This window comes from Sorex araneus, chromosome 4, assembly GCF_027595985.1.
Source record: "Sorex araneus isolate mSorAra2 chromosome 4, mSorAra2.pri, whole genome shotgun sequence".
Lineage (NCBI taxonomy): Eukaryota > Metazoa > Chordata > Mammalia > Eulipotyphla > Soricidae > Sorex > Sorex araneus.
In genome coordinates, this window is record NC_073305.1 from 180963592 (window position 1) to 180981948 (window position 18357).

Below are 18357 nucleotides of genomic sequence, written 5' to 3' on the forward strand. Positions count from 1 at the left end.
ATAGAGATTATTCTTTTTTATTCTTTTTTTATGTTTTATTTTTAATTAGGGAGTCAGTGAGGGTACATTTACAGATTCATACATTTTCGTGCTTGTTTTTCCCTCATGCAATATTGGAGAGCCCATCCCTCCACCAGTGTAAATTCTCCACCACAAATGAACCCAGTATCCCTCACAATCCCATCCCCCCACCCCACCCCACCTCTGTGGCAGGGCATTACAATTTGTTCTCTCTCTCTTTCCTTTTCAGTGTTGTGGTTTGCAATAGGGGTATTGAGTGGCCATCATGTTCAGTCACTAGTCCACTTTCAGCACACATCTCCCTTCCCGCACGGGATCTCCAACCACATTTTACTTGGTGTTCCCTTCTCTATCCGGGATGCCTTTCCCCCAGCATGTGAGGCCAGCTTCCAAGCCATGGAGCCAACCTCCTGGTATTATATACTACTATTCCTGGGTGTTAGTCTCCTACTCTGTTATTTTATATTCCACAGATGAGTGCAATCTTTCTATGCCTGTCCCTCTCTTTCTGACTCATTTCACTTAGCATGATACTTTCCATGTTGATCCACCTATATGCAAATTTCATGACTTCATCTTTTCTAACAGCTGCATAGTATCCCATTGTATAGATGTACCAAAGTTTCTTTGACCAGTCATCTGTTCTCAAGTACTCCAGTTTTTTCAAGATTCTGGCTATTATAAACAGTGCCGCGATGAACATATAAGTGCAGATGTCATTTCGACTATATTTTTTTGCCTCTCCGGGATATATTCCCAGAAGTGGTATTGCTGGATCAAATGGAAGCTTAATTTCTAATTTTTTGAGAAGCATCCATATTGTTTTCCAAAGGGGCTGAACCAGTTGGCATTCCCACCAGCAGTGTAGAAGGGTCCCTTTTTCCCCACATCCTCTCCAACAGAGGTAGCTTCTGTTCTTTTGGATGTGTGCCATTCAAATAGAGATTATTCTTAATAAAACTTGAAAAAAAGTTAATAAAGTAACGGAGAAAAAGTCATTAATTTTATTTTAAAGGATAACAGTTGAAGCATAAAGTCCAAGTTCTTAGAATGAGTCTATTTTCTTACAAAATAGAATGAGAAACAAGTATTTCCAGAGAACATTGATAATTGGGTTGCTCTTTGAAGTCTAGTTTATATAGTTACATAATTAAGTCCTGGTTCCTGAATGGCTATCAGAAAATACAGAGCAAATATCAATACAGTATTCAAGAAGGTATTTGATTTTTCAAATTGTCAGTTAAATTTTTACTCATATTATTTTAGACAGTGTCATTTTCTTACTTTAGGCAGCTATAATAAAACATCCTAAACTTAAAGACTTATAAACAACTGAAATGTACCTCTCACAGTTCTGGAGCCTGACACGCAATATCAGTGTCAGAATGGTCAGAACCTGGTAACAGACCTCTTTCATTTGCAGACTGTCGAACTGTTCTCTTTCATTGTCCCTTACATTGTGGGAAAAATCCTTTAGAGTTCTTTAATATTTCTCTTAAAAGTGTAATTGTCACCTCTGTGAAGACTACACTCTGGTGTCCTAATTATCTCCCAAAATCTTCATTTTCTATTATCATAACTATTGGGTTCTAGAGTATATTGGCACATATGATTTTAGGCTACATAAACATTTAGCCCATAATATTCATGAAATATCTTCCAATTTTCCAATTAAATTAGAATGTGACATATGTGCACATATATTTCATATAAAGAAGTATGAAAGAGAAGAATTCTACAATAAACTACTAAACTCTACAATAAACTCTACTAGTAAATATTTATTTTTTACTTTATAGCTTTGTTTCATAAAAATTCATGAAATTAATGATGTATACAAAGCAGAAAGCGTACTGACAAAAATCACTGGATATGAGTCATCATCAGAAGTCTTTAGCAATATATACATTAGAAATTTAAAATGTATACTCTTTTGTTTGGGTCTCCCTAAAGCAATAAGTTTAGGGTAAAACAGGATTCTTCATATCTAAGACACTTCCAGGGTAAAAATAATTTCTTTATTTTAAAAAAATTCAGTATCTAGTCCAAATTAGATCTCTACTGAGCATTTGAAACATTTGTTGAACTGACTGAGATCATGTTTAAGAAATCTCATCAATAATATAATAAATCTAAGGAGAATCAAAAGAGCAAGGAAATTTTAAGGAATGTGAAAAATATCTGCACTGATATAAAAAGATTTATAATATTGCTCAGTTTTCATTGACTAGCAAAATTCTAGGCACTGTTGTGTAGCTGTATCTGTAGAACTGATATACAAATTATAATGCAATAGAAAAGAAGAGGAAAGCCTTCTGTATCTTAAAAGAAACAGCTGGAGGAATCAATGTTGAACTTGAAAAGAGACTGCTATTATTTTAAAATAAGTGAGATATAATAATCATGAGCTATTAAACAATGATTTCATAATATCTCATTTAAATCTGCTCAAAGACATATGTGGGTTCTATTAACTTTTTAAAACTGATGAGCAATATTCACTCGGTGGGGTAAATTAGCACATAAAATATCACAAATCTAAGGTTGACAAAATGATTTGACTTTAAGGTAAGGGCATTAAAAGTCTAGCTTGCCTTTCATATGAAGGATGTTCTGATGAGTGAAAGGTATCCTCAAGATACTGAATAATAACAAGCAGAATTCAGTTTAATATAAATAAACTGATACATATATTAAAAATAATATGGAAAAATAACAAAGAAAGTTGTATTGCTGAAATTCTACCCTCTAATATAAAGGAATTAAAATAATCCTGAACATTGTTAAAATGTTGTATAACTTATGGTATAGTTTACCTATAAGGTGTTTTCAGGACTAATGACTTGCAATGATAATTAAATGCTCTTATCCTTCCTCTGTACTCTAGAAGAGTGTAATGTCTGCCAATAATTGAGAATTTTGAATGTCAGTGTTTATTGTTAGAAAATATATGCATACACAAAGATGCATATGCATACAAATAAGAATTACTTTAGGATAACTGTTTGCCACTCCCACTTGGCTTACTCATTTATTTCTAAATTAACCTGGCTGGAATTAGAAATAAAGTATCAAAATCTCAAATACTCCAAAAAAGTGTACCAATATTCCTCAAGAGCCGTGTCTGCCCCCCTTTCAATTCCAGGCATGGCTAGATGTGTGCACTAGAACACACACCAAAAGAATGCAAAGTGCACTTTATTTCAAAACTCTTTCAGTGAGAAACACTTGTCTTTGAAGAAAGTCTAGAGACAAAATGGATTTTTAATAATTGCAAACAGATCTGTAAGACTGAAGTTAGAGAGGAACATCATTATCTTCATCAAATTCCCTGAAAAACAAAGTCCCTTAATTTTTGAAATGTTCTTGTGTCTATTCCATAGCAGGGGAGAAACATGCAAAAAAATGACTTCCTTAGAATAATCAGAGGAATAAGGGGAAAGGGGAATGCATTTGGCATAAAAGTTTGTCTCTCGTTTCTTGTTTCTGAGCAAGGATCACTCTTGTTTCTGCAGGTTTGGAGGGTTGTGGATTTATGAAAACGAGGAGTTATCTTGGGCGGTGGGCGAGGAGCTTGTGTGTGGGACTAAGGTCAGAGAACATAAGACCATTTTTGTGTCCCCTTGCCCTAAATGTTCGCCACACAGGCCATGGGGATGAAAAGAGTCTGGGTTGTAAGCATTGTCACAATTGCATCACGCCAATGTCTTTCCTGGCACGTTATACAGAGGGAAAAGGCGCTGATAAACTAGAGTGATGTCAGCCCCTTGCTTGTGCTTGATTGCTGCCTGAAATTGTTGCGCTTCTCACTCCTACCCATGCAAATCCCATCCTGTGTCTGCCCCTCCTTAGGGGGTGCTGGAACCGAGGAGTAGCTAGTAGGGAGACGTCCTGTTTGCCTCTCTTTGCGCAAAATCCACCGCTTTGCTCCTCTCCCTCCCCTGCAGCCTGGGCTGCCGCACGGTCCTCCCGCTCGCCCGGGAGCTGCGGGGTAGCTGACGCGCCTCCCTACTACTAGGGTGGGAGGGGGCTCCCAGCAGAGGACCATGTCAGATGTTCACTTCCCCCCTTCTCCCGACACTCCTCTGTGGCTCCGCCAGGCTTGGTTTCTCTAAGGAGCCGCAGCTGCAGAAGGAGGACGCGGCAGAGCCAGAGGCGCGTGGAACCTGAAAAGTCCGAGTGCTAGCAGTTACCTTCTGTCTCCGGGCGTCCGCCGGCGGGCCGTCAGCACCATGGACAGCGGCAGCGTCCCGGGGAACGCCAGCAACTGCACCGACCCCTTCGCCCGCGCTGCAAGTTGCGCCCCAGCACCCGGTCCCAGTGCCTGGGTCAACTTCTCCCACTTAGATGGCAACCGGTCGGACCCGTGCGATCCGAACAGCACTGAGCTGGGAAGGAGCGATGGGTTGTGCCCCCCGTCCGGCAGCCCCTCCATCATCACCGCCAGCATCATCATGGCCCTCTACTCCATCGTGTGCGTGGTGGGTCTCTTCGGAAACTTGCTGGTCATGTTTGTGATTGTCAGGTAAGGAAGGCGCCAGGGCTCTGAGCAGAGAGTCCAGCGACTAATAAGGATGTCAAGGGTCTTCTGATGTCCCTTTGGTCCCCCGCAGGGTGTTCAGTGAGAGGATGAGGGGATGGACAGTCCAGGAGGGACTGGGGTCTTGGTGGATAGATGGGGTGCTCTTTGCATGCAGAAGCTGCTATTCCAATTCCCCCCATACACACACACACACACACACTGATAAAGAAAGAAAACAAATTTCAGGAAGAGAGAAGATGTTTTGGTAAAGATGTAATACTGGCAAAATATATGTAATAACGATAATAATCAATATCAAGAGCAGTCGTGATAAGGGGCACTGATAAGGAGACACAGTCCCTTCAGGAGAGCTAGGGAAAGAGGAATGAGTGTCAAAGATTCTAGGTAGTTTCTATTAATTGGGGACTGAGTCTTCTTGGTTCTTTTAAAACAAGAAAATCCTCAACTTTTCTCTTCCTGCTTTGTTGATGCACTTTGCTACCCTACCCCTCCACATGCCTTTTCAGACTAACCTTAACCCAGTCCTCCTAAGACCACGTGTGGTGATAAAGTTTCTCTATTATCCCCGGTGTTGCATTATTGTGACAAGCATGATATTTGCCTAGACCAATTTTTGACTTTTGGCAGTTGCAGATTGCTAGGGATGTCCCCCTTCCTGTTCCTGAAATGGGGATGTGTGTTGGGAAAGGAGGGAGCCATACAGAGAGTTGGAGAACAGGACAGTTGTTCAATGCCTTAAAAAGTTGAAGCCAGTGAGAAGTGACCCTAAAGCAGCATAATTCTGGATTATTAACTATTCTTCTGGAAATTGTCCTGATTGCTCTGAGGGGGGAAGGAGGGAGTGGAATCTTGAGTGAACGTATTTCAAGAGTATCTATGCCTCTGTTTACCCAGATTTTCAGGTTTATTTAGTAGAGTGGGCAACCTCTGCTACTTGAGATGTATGTACATGTTCTATTGTGGGTGTGTATGTTCAAATCCTACATGTCAATATAAGATATTGAGTTTATATTTGGTATACATGTGATTCTTAGAGTTTTCTTCTAACAAGAGTTATATGTAGTAACAAACATGGGTCTTTTATGTTTGGTTACAATAGGTGTTTCATCAATTTGGCAGCTATTGCAGCTGTTTATGAAGCTCTTCCATCACTTAACAATCATTTTCTCTGTTAGCTTTCATGTTCGAGGTGCTGCAAGTTACTTGGAATTATTTATATTTATGTATCTTATTTCTTCAATTAATAATTGTTAAGGAGTAAACCTAATTTTCCTGGTCTTTTGATGAGGAAAAAGAAAAGTAATGTCTCTGAGAAAAGAGCACCATCTATTGAGAAGAATGTTAACAACAGAAGGGGAAATACAGAAAGGAAATCAAATTGAAGAAGTTATTTTTTCATTTTATGTAATACAAAGGTTCATAACAAAGAAAAAACTCAAGCTATATTCTGCATTTAGTATCTTAGAAAGTATAAATAAAGGCCTATTATATGGAAGAAAGTCATTCTTCATTTTTTCTAAGCCCATAAAATCACAAACTGTTAGGGCTAGAAGAGACCCTAGAGATCATGGTAAGATGAGCAAAATGAGGAACAAAAAAATGAATTGTTTTTCTAAGTACGGGGAGTTTTTTAGATTAGTAGTTCTGAATTTCTCTTAGGTCGTATGACATGCATATATAATTTTGTGACTTATTGTGGTAAATTATGGATTGAATGCATTCAGCTATAAGATTTATAGAATAGATTTAGTTAGTAGTTATAAAATAGGAGTCATAAACTACCTTAGAATTTGCATTTTGAATTGTGGAAAATAAAGACAAAATGATGAGTTACCAAATGAGCCCATAAATTTGGGCTTTTTGTTCCATTAGAGGTTGGGGTTAACCAAGGATGTAACCAAGTACCTCATACTTAAAGACCATGTGCTCTGCCACTGCACTACATGCTCTGGTAAATCCTAGTAAAATATAACATCTTATTTCCATTGCTGTTTCTCCCTTACATTTTCTTCCCTGATTTTCTTCCTCTCTAGTTTATGCTTTTCTCTAAAGATAAAGTCAGTAGAACAGCAACCAATTGTGAACTGGGCACATTGGTCTTGTTCCAAAATTTTATAAATTGTTATTTGGGTGTTTTTTTTTTAATATCATGACTTCTGACCTCTGGTGACTGGGAGAAAGATAGTCACTGGATCTTACTGAAATAATGCTATAATGTTTTACTTTTCTATACTGAAAGTTCCAACGACATCCACAATGATTTGAAAGTTCACATTCACCTGTGGCAGATCTGGCATTTCATTCCATAACGCTCTAGGAATATGATTGTGAAACAGGAAAATTGTTCAGCAACTGATGAAGTCATGAGAAATACATCTGAGAATTAAAGCGTGGTAACTATTTAGCTGAAAATGTTTAACTGCAATGTCTACAGGCAATATTTTCACTATGAAATAATCAGGTTGGGGAAATCATTGGCTCTGCAAAAGGGTGAAACTAAAGCTGCATGTACTAAAGTGTTGGGTTATAGTTCACTTCCTGATTTCAGTTAAAATCCAACAAATACATCTGAATCATCAGGCTCTTGGGATTTTGTAACCAGATTAAGGTAATAATTATTAGAATGTCATTAATTATTAGGTGTCATAAGGTTCAGACACCTAAAGCAACAACAAAAGCAAAATAACTGGTCATACTGATGGCATGATTAATGATTTTCTGTTCATATTTCCTAACACCGCCATCATTGCTCTTTCATCTACATTATTACAAGTTATAAATAGTATGATTTAACTAGGTAAGGTTTAAAAACAATGTTGTTCTCAAAATTATAGAGGTGGAAAAAGATACTACCATTGGTCTAAAGATTATCCAAATGTTAAGTGATAACAGTGTAAGTATTAATCACCTGAAACTTTGTGGGAGTGATTTTACTGAAAAAATACTTCTGGCAGGATAATAGTATACATTTGTGATCAAATCAAAATGATACTGAAAAAGTGCGATGAATAATTTACAAAATAATATATGCAATAATTTAAAATAAGATTTTAAGAAAGCAAATTAATACATAAAATTATAGCCCCGAGGAATGTTGTATTTTTTGAAACATTTGACCGAAGTATAGAATTAACTATAAAAGCTGACATGTAATTCCAAGTTTGTTTATTTTATGAAATATCTTTTTACAACTCATTTCTCTTTGTAGTCATGAATATAGTCTCAGAAGACACTGAAACAGTACAGGATTTGAAATTGTTAGATCTTCAAGGGCTATGTAAACAGTCCTTACAAGTTCAAAAGAAGAGTGTCAAATGGCATTGCTTGTGTTTTTAAGATCAAGATAAGCTGCATAACTACCAGCATGACTAGTTATCAAGAAAGAGTAGCAAAACATGCAAGATATTATTGTCATTTTTCTTTGACTACAAGGCATTTATGGTTATATTTCATTGTAGGTACAGTGCCATGAGTTAAACCCAGGACTTCATAAAAGGGAAGCATGTGTTCTAACTTTGAGTCACATTTCTGGTTCATGTAGTCCTGAAAGTTAAACAAATATTAGCAATCTCTGTTTGTTCTACATATTAAGTATTTGACATGTTTAAATTACAAAATGTGCAGCTATGTATAATTGGAACAGAAATAGTATATATATTGATATATATGTCACTGTTACTGTCAATGTCATCCTGTTGCTCATCAATTTTCTCAAGCGGGCACCAGTAACGTCTCCATAGTGAGACTTGTTACTGTTTTTAGCATATCGAATATGCCATGGGTAGCTTGCCAGGCTCTGCCGTGCAATATATATATGTAAATATATATACATATATACATATATACATATATATAACTTAAATTGGTTGTATATTTAAGGAAGTGAGAAACAAAGAACAGAGGAATGCTCTGTTTAATTTCTGGACATCTATATCTAACTATTCACACACATTTACAAAGACACACATATACTACCAAATACGGCCACTAGTAATGTTCATAGAACAGAATGGTTTATTTTTAAAGATTAACTATATATAATTTTTGCTTTTTATTTAATTTCATATGGGTCATACTTAGAGATGATCAGGGAGCTGGAGATAATCTGCCCTGCCATGTTGGTTGGAAAGAATGTAAACCTGAAGTTTCCATGATCAGGTCCAATGGTGTAGGGGCCAGACTTGTAGAACATGGGAGTCACCACACACATCCCAGAGGATACTGGGAGCATTTGGGGAATGGAATGTGGAGGGGGCATATGATGCAGGTATGGAACTCCAGATCTCGCTCAAGCTTGTTTGAGTTATCTTCCCAATCCCCACTCTCTCTTTTGTTCAAACTATAAAATATCTTACTTAGTATATGACTTCAAAGGGGAAAAGAAGACTTGAAAGCAAAATCTTTTTATAATTATATAATGGTTTAGTTGCTATTATAAGAATTGTAAGAATTTTCCCAAAGGGTGCTAATTCTGATAGGAACAAGTTTTCCTGTGTATACTGAGATCACAAAGATTTTTTTTTATATTCTTCTCTCTATCGTAAGCTGTGTCTCTGTTATTAAGTTTCTTCCTAATAGAATAATTACTATATGTATCTAACATATAGGTTATATATTTTATGCATGTGTATATATATGATACACACTTGTATTCATATAAAAATATAATATACTGTATCATGTATATACTATATATAATACAGATTTTATAACAAAATATATAATCATGAAATCATATATGCACATACATATTTTGCATTTATATGTATATCTTATTCCATTATATTTCTCAGAGACACCCGCCACTGTGCCTAACATTAACACATAATTTTAATATTTTTAAATTTTAAGCATATTTTCACAAATAAGATATACTCTTTTAATATATTTTTCAAAACTTATGTATATTATACATTATATAGTATACATTAACATGATGTACATTAAAATATTATATATATTAGTAATAATGTAAATTAATATATATAATTTATCATTTTCCATAATTGTTTCAGAAATAAAAACTATGTAGCAAATAAGACAGCATAAAAACAAACAAAAGCTGTCACTACTAATACCCTTCAAGAATTTTAACATGTCTCATTAGCATCCCACTTTAGATCAGAGTAAAACTGTGTAATGTCTTAAAGTCAGGGAGCAAATATGTTACAAAAATGAAAAACACATGCTAAAATTATAATAAACAAATCTTTCAGGATGTTTTCTTAATATAAATAATATTTTTATTAATGGTTATATATAACAAAGTTTATATATAACATTCAGATAACATCCTGCAAAAAATGTTTATCCCTTGAATACAAACCAGATATGATTTCTATATTTCTAGCACTAAAGTAATTGAGTTTTGATACTTTAAAATATCACTCAAATAAATACTGATAATATTTAATTTGGTATTTTTAATACTTTGGAATTCTTATCATACAAAGTAGAAAATGTTATTTATTCTAGCATATTACTTTAAGTTTTAGTTGAAATGAAATTGTTCAGGTAATATGAAAATACATGCTCATTTTCTTAAATAATATGGAACAGCATATCTTTTTCAAATGCATTAGTAAGTAGCAAAACTACATTGTATAAAAATTTGGGGGCTGGAGCGATAGCATAGCGGGTAGGGCATTTGCCTTGCATGTGGCCAACACAGGTTCAATTCCCAGCATCCCATGTGGTCCCCTGAGCACTGAGCCAGGAGTAACCCCTGTGCATCATTGGGTGTGACCCAAAAAGCAAAAAAAAAAAATACTTTGAAAGAATTTCTTGTCTTTAAGCCTCACAGAATTTACTATATATTTACCTGAAATAATGATCCTTTACAATGATCTTGAAACTAGTTTTTATTAATTGAATCATTGTGAAATACAGTTACAAGTTGAACTTGATTGGGTTTTCTCTGTCTCTCTTATTCTATCTCTCTGTCTCTCTCTCTCACTATCTTCTCTCTCTTTCCTTTTGGTCATTATGATTTGAAATGCAGGTTGCAGAAGCTTATCATCTTTTTCCCTTTACCTATTTCCAGCACTCAGTTCTCATCCAGAGTGATCATTTCCAGCTATCTCTGTCACCATGGACTTCTCTACCCTAATTGTACACCCCCCACACACACCACCACCACCACCACAACAACAACCACCACTTGGAGCAAGCTTCCAACCATGTACCAGTTTTCCTGTCCTTGTTTCTACTGTCCTTCGGTATTAGTGGCCTAGTATGGTAAAGAAACTGTGGTACATCTATGTAGGGTAACATTGGTTTGTCTTTTCTGCCTTGCCTCAGGGAGCTTAGGTTTATTGGGTTACTCCCATCATAGTGATCCCATTCCTCTGTGTTTATTTATAACTTCTTTCTTCATATTCTGTTGACTCATAAATATTGTTTTTCTCTTCTCCTTAAGTCCCATAGTTAATTCAGAGCAATATCCTTTTTGTATGGGCACAGGAAGACAGTAAATGCTATGCTTTTGTAACATGGGAATTAATTGACTCTCAGTAATATTTACCTCCTGGGCATCTGTTCTCTCAACTTAAGCCTCAGTTGCCCTTACTTCCTAGCACTCCAAAAGCAGGGTCCCGACGAGAGACTGGATGGACCCAGGGCAAGTGGTGAATTATGTGCTACTCTGGCATCAAGATGGGCCTGGCCAAAGTGCCATAATGCTTAACTATAAGTTAAGAGCTTGGTCATGGACAAATTCTGTGATGATCCAAAAAGTAATAACTAGATTCGGACCCTGCTAGGGTTAGGAATGATTAATCTGGCATGAGCATTGTAGTCTGAGTCTGTGGCAAGATGCTCCTAGGAAAGCTGCCCTACAAGCCTCAATGTATCTCTTACTGTGTCCATAAAAATAACTAATATTGAGATGTTAATTAAGTTATTGGACTAAGGAGAAGAGGAATGCCCACCCCTAGGTGGTGTTTCCACCCTTGAGCCTGATGGGCAGTCAGGAAGGGCTTTCTTATGTTAATTTTGCTACCTGACTGGATATAGACTCAACCCCCAGTGCGAGAGGGTTGGGGAGATGAGAGAGAGAGAGAGAGAGAGAGAGAGAGAGAGAGAGAGAGAGAGAGGGAGAGAGAGAGAGAGAGCAGGGCAACTAGATGGAACGCAGGGAGATTAGTGAGGGGGACAGAGGAAGAAGAATGTGGAAGAAGAATACAGGAGCAGGCACATGGACAGAGAGAGCCCTGGCTGCTAGATGGAGCACGGAGAGATGAGCAGGAGAGACCGGAGGAAATGGGAATGAGGGGCAGTGTGAGACTAGAATGGGGGGCTCAGAGAGAATGAAACAGGTGCGTGGTGAGAATGGAATAAACGGCAACTGATCAACCAACCAGCTTGGCCATCATTTCTTCCTCCGTCTGTCCCATGGCCTGGGCCGCCCCGGCTGGGGGAGTGGCCAGAGACCACCCTCAAACCCGGGCAGCCAAGAGCTCCCCTGGCCACCTGGATATTATACAGATGTGCACACTGGGAAGTATCTACTTCCCAGTAGATACTTTTACGCAGCTACTAGGAAAAATGAAGTTATTAACTTTGCCTATAAGAGGATGTACATGGAGAGTATCATGCTGAGCGAAATGAGAAGGAGAGGGACAAACATAGAATGATTGCACTCATTTGTAGGATATAAAAAGAAGCTAGATTTTAGATGCTGATACTTATTTCAAGAACTTGAAAGTCAACCTACAAACAGATCAGAACCCCTCTGCATGAATCATATGTAGGGATTGCAGGCCACTCCACAACTATCATGGCATTCCTGTGTTGTCTCCAAGACACGTCCATAGAATATCTGGGACAGTATCAGCCAACATTTTAAAATCACAACTTTCCTGCAGTACAGAGAAATGTTGGTCATTCCACCCCTCACTCCAGTTCACCTTTAACATCAGTGATTAGGAAGGCAGACAGCTTGGAGGAGTTACGATCTGGAAACACCTCATCTCATCTGCCTGTTTTCCTTGCCTGCTGCTATCCTGGTGCTTCTATATCTCGACAACCTTCCAAATCTACAACTAGTTTTTAGATTTTATGTAAGTATGAATATAAATATATATTAGATTTTTCATATATGCATATCTTATCTTCTCCCATTATACTTCTTATATATAATCACCACTGTGTTTAACATTCACACATAATTTTAATTTTTTTAATTTCAAGCATATTTTCACAATTAACACTTGATCTTAGCCAAAAGGCCGAGAAGTGATATTATATTTTCACAATTAAGATATACTCAACGTAGTTTTAAAACCTTGTTGTTGATATTATACATTAAATTAATGCACATTAAATTAACTCAAAATATATTATTTATAACTCATGCATTATACTTCATTATCAGAGACAATAATCACTGTAAATTTGGTATTTGTCATTCGCACACATAATTTTTACCTTTTTAACCAAGTACTCACTTGTGATGCAGTGTGACACTTCAAACTATGCTTGGCAGATGAAATGACAACCTGTGTTTAAGAAGCCCTGACCGTCTCCTTTCCACTCAGCTCTGGAGTGCTAACCACAAGGCATATTTGAAGATCTGGTCTACATTGTACCATCCCAAGAATATGCTTTTGCTCCTTTCCTGTTTTACTCTGCTACTTACCTCTTCACTTCAGTTCTGTGCTAGCACTTTCCAAAATGATTCATCTTTATACAAATCCTTATCGCAGACTCTACAAAATTCATGTATAGGTTCAGTGAAATCTAGCTAACATATATAGCCTTAGCATATTCATTAAATGGTTTTCTTAAGAACTAGAAATGTTTAAGAAAAAATTTAATAAGTAGCTAATAAGAAGTATCAAGAGAATACACAACTAATCTTTTGTTCTGTGTTTTCATGCCTTCAAATTCAGAAAAGCCCCTAGTATATTCTGCCCTATTGATAGAGAGTAGAAAATATTCCTGTAGAGAGTCATTCTTGAATTCAGAATGATGGGAGGTCTTCTTACATACAAAGTAAATAGGGCCTTCCATGTTTTACAACAAGCAATATAAAGATGAAAAACAACCTTCTCTTTGATTACAGGATTTATATTTAGCATAAGAGTACTTAAAACAACTAAGCAAGGGACAATTTTAAGAGTCTTTAAATATGAACTGAACAAAGAGACAAAAGAAATATATATATATATATAAAAGCATCATATAATGAACTTCTCAGACGTACTCTTTTTTACTATAATTTCTTGCTTCAGGCCGCCTAATTTTTTTCTACCATTTCTTTAGGCCTTGCATACTTGAAAATATGTATATATGTATATATATGCATTTTATACACATGTAGTTGTGTGTATATATAAATTCATAAAATAATATAAAAAAAGAAAACTTCGCCTTGACTCAGGATATCTACTTCAAACTAATTTGTGCCTCATTCACTTCATCTGCAAAATATGTGAATTACACCCCGAATCTCAGAATTCCTCAGACAGTTTCAACTAAAATAGTCTGCGGAAACTTCAATGACTTTTCTACTATTTTTTCAGATATTCTTTCTATAGTTAAAAAGTAACCATCAAAAATATATATAAAATAAATAAAATGTATATAAAGATAAAAATATATGTGAATTCCAACTTTAGTCCTTTAGACTCAATGAATTCACCTGGATTCTGTCATGGAGGAAAAAGTGTAGAGCTTCCATGTGCCTTAATTGTAAACTTAGATCATGAACAAAGTTGGAAGGTACAGGCAAGTCTTGATTCATTTACCCAAGGCTAGAGCAAAAGATTGAACTGGATAATGAGCCATTGTTCCCCAAAGAAAAGTGCCAAGTAAGGGGCTATCAGGAGCACAGATGTGGGGGAGAATAAAGGCAGTCAATCAGCAGTTTGCTACACAGGAACCTAAACAAAATGATTCGACGTTTTCTGGACAGAGATAGAAGAGAGTGTGAGAAAAGAAATGGAAGCGAGAGAGAAGTGAATAAACAAGAGTTTCTTCAAGGACCCTTGATAAGCTTATCTCAGCAGAAGTACCAAGAAAGGGCCTTTCCAAGACTCTCAATAAAGAGATGTTCAAATGGGTGGTAGGACTAGATTTGTAAAGATGCTTCAGAGAAGGTTGGTGTGACAGAGCTACCATGTGATAGTAGCATGGAGGGGGAGTCATGTGCCTTACACGTAGCCAACCCAAACGGATTCCCTGCATGACATATGGCCCCTGAGCATCACCAGGAGTTACCCCTGATCACTTCCAGATGTGGTTCCAAAAAATTAACAAACGAAAAATATATAAAATTTTGATCTTGTGAGGCATAAAGTCTCTGAACTTTCCTTATATTTTGGTGTGAAATTTCCATGGTAGCTATGATTCAGTAAGTCCCCATGAACCCTGAATTAAAGAGCCAAAGTTTATTACCAAAGGAAAACACACACTTAGGCTTCCTGTCAGTCTCTCAATAGAGTATTTTCATCAACTCATCAATATAATTTTCTGTTTTGTGTTTCTAGTTAAAGGCACATTATTTCATAGATAATGTGATTCATTCCCATTGAATTCACTGCCACGAACACTAAAGGAATGCCTGCCCAGAGGTGATCTAACACACCTCCTTTCTCCAATAAGACTTCTTACACTTGGGAACACTTAATAGCACTTCAGTGCTATACCAAGGGGCTATTTTATTTTTTTATTATTTATTTATTTATTTATTTTTGCTTTTTGGGTCACACCCAGCGATGCTCAGGGGTTAGTCCTGGCTTTGCGCTCAGGAATTGCTCCTGGCAGTGCTTGGGGGACCATATGGGATGCCGGGATCGAACCCGGGTCTGCCGCGTGCAAGGCAAACGCCCTACCCGCTGTGCTATCGCTCCGGCCCCCAAGGGGCTATTTTAAACAGTGAAAATCACAAACAACATGTAGAAAACGTGGCACTAAAAGGACATCAGAATGGAGACACCTAAGGTCTGAACTAGAGCTGAATGGGGAGGGCATGAGTTACCTTATTTCCCCTAAAAGCTGGGAACTTCTCCCTGTCAGAGTAGCTCTAGATCTTTGGCTCTTTGAACATGCCTGGTAGTGACTTAAAAAATCCACTAGGCTAGAATTTAGGATCACCAATAAATTTTAGCAAGGAAGCTTGCTTGACACCAGAAAATCCTTCAACAAGGAAGATCAATGGAATAGGCAATATTATTTGGGGGTATATGTATTTAAAAAATAGCTAAAGGAGAATTCAGTTAGTTATGAGTCATACTAAATATGATGACAATGGGCCAGAGTGATGGTACAATAGACAGGGTGCTTGCCTTGCACAAGATGGACCCTGGTCCTATCCCTAGTATGGACCCCCCAAGTACTGTCTGGAGTGATGTGTGAGCACAGAGCCAGGAGAAGGTCCTGAGAATACTGGTTGTGATCCCAACCACCCAATAAGAAATATATAAATAATAGTAAGCAAATATGATGTAAGGTAAGTTTATTGAATGAGGGAAAATTTGTGTTTTTATTATCACGGATCATATTCAGAGGAAATTATTTGAAAGCAAAATGAACTGATAGGAATCAATTATCAGTCTGTTATAAGATATCTAAGTACAATTTTTATTTTGTTTTAAGAATTAAATTATTTATTGGATAAAATATTACTAATCTTTACTTGACTTTTCTTGGTTACATGCTGCAAATATTCCATAAACATGTTACCAAATTTCTCCATTATTAAAGACTGATAATATAAAGCAATCAGACTAATAAAATGGTTTATTGAGCCAAAAATACTGATATTTTCTTGAATTTTCTTAATTATACATACTGTATACTATTATTCCATAAATATGTAACCAAGTTTCTCCATTTTTACAGATTGATATTATAAAGCAATCAGACTAATTACATATACATATAAATATAATTAATCTCTCTATATATTTTATAGAGACATTAAGATAGAGTTTGTGTTTACACACACAGATTAAGGTTGAAATAAAATTTTCTTTTGTTTTTTAAAAAACAAAATTAAGAAAAAATTTAATTGTTTTTAAAAACTTTTTGAGTTCCAAGCAGCTGTTTGTCAAACCTGATGCAGAATATACTAAATAAATTATATATTTTTGCAGTGGTTATGAAAGAAGAGTTGTTAGCCTTCTTTGGAAAATATGTTTAAGGTTATTATATTGATGGAAACAAAGAATTTTATAAAAATAGCTTAGTCACAACTTAAAAAGTTTTTAGCATCTGAAGACAGTAAATAAATTTGAAGCTTAGAAGAAGAGTAGTCTTAAATTATGATGTCAAAGGACAATGTTTTTCTGAAATTAATGTTGATGTTGGATTCAAAAAGTGAGCATGAGGATTTTCCCTTACTACAAGCCCCATTTTTAAACCTTCACTCTCTTCTGACTCAATCTACAATAGTCATTACCAACTTGGGCTGTAATTGTGGAATGTTTAGAAAATATAGCTCCTGAATGTTTTTTTCTGTTGAGTATGCTTCATGGTTATCTTAAATTAGTGCAATTTTCTGGGCTTCCTCACAGAAATTTCCATTTTCAATCAAATGAAGCTTTCCAGAAAAATTGAAATTTTCATCTGCAAATTTCATACTAACCTCTCTAGAAAATATGAAAGCTTCCCTCAAAGCTCTTTGCACCCAACCCAAAGGTGATTAATAGCCTTATTTTATTCAACCTCTCCTAGGTTCTTTCAAGCAAAATAGTTCCCTGTTTGGACATGATTTTATTTAACTTGTATCCTAAAAATAAAAATTAAATTAAAAGTAAAAATTATTACTTTTAAAAATTAAAAGTAAAAATTATTCCCAACAGTTCTCAAGCATCAGTTTAGGGGGCTGCAGCAGAGTGGGGGGAGAGTTGAGGGAATCCCATTCATTGTGTCTTAGATCCAAAACTTACTTTCTTGATAAAAAGAACCACTAAGCTTGGTCAAGGTCTTCTCTGGCAATTGTAATGCCTTGATTTCTTTACATTGGTTTGCTCAGTGATTTGCAAAAGGTTCTCTGAAATCTTCTCCCCACCTAACTCCACATATTTAATTAAGCCCCCATCTATCTCAATATCTCTGTCTCTTTGATCACATATCCTGAGAAACCCTTCTTTCCTTTTTTTGTTGTTTTGCTTTGTTTTGGAGCCATACCCAGCAGTATTTTGAGTCGTGGTCAGGTGACCATATGTGGTGCCAGAGATTGGACTTGGATCAACTGTATGCAAAGCAAGCACCCTACCTGCTGTGCTATCTCTATAATCCAGAGAAACGTTCCTGGTACATATGGGAATGGTTTAGATTAGTCGGGTGGTATAAGCTTTCAAAGACAGCTAGGTTAAGAAAAGCTTTAATTGAGGAACATAATGGGGAAAATAGACCCACACAACTTAGTTGGGGACAAGGGTGAGACAGAGGGGAGCTGGGTTCCTTGGACAGGGAGACAAGGACCCTGATTATGGGTGTAATGTTGGAATTATGTCCATGAGAAACTATTATTAACAGCATTGTAAACAATATTTTTTTCTTTTTGGGTCACACCCAGGGATGCTCAGGGGTTACTCCTGGCTCTGAACTCAGGAATCACCCCTGGTGGTGCTCACGGGACCATATGGGATGCTGAGAATCAAACCCGGGTTGGCTGCATGCAAGGCAAATGCCCTACCCACTGTGCTATCGCTTCAGCCCCTAAACCAGTTTCCTTTTTTAAATAAAAATGTTTAACAAAAGAAGAACTTTATCTAGATGATCTATCATCTATCTGGAGAATTCTAGCTTCCAGAATCTAAGTGGGAGTTGGATATAAATTCCAG

At 36.6% G+C, this 18357-nt stretch overlaps 1 protein-coding gene across 1 annotated transcript in view; it reads left to right on the forward strand.

Annotated features, from left to right (window-relative positions):
- The first annotated feature begins 4054 nt into the window (after positions 1-4054).
- OPRM1 (opioid receptor mu 1) overlaps positions 4055-18357 on the forward strand; it is a 75063-nt gene continuing 60760 nt past the window's right edge. Inside the window, exon 1 of the mRNA XM_004600783.2 lies at positions 4055-4546. Within this exon, the coding sequence (XP_004600840.1) occupies positions 4254-4546 (293 nt within the window). The 5' untranslated portion in view covers positions 4055-4253. The remainder of the gene's footprint in view (positions 4547-18357) is intronic.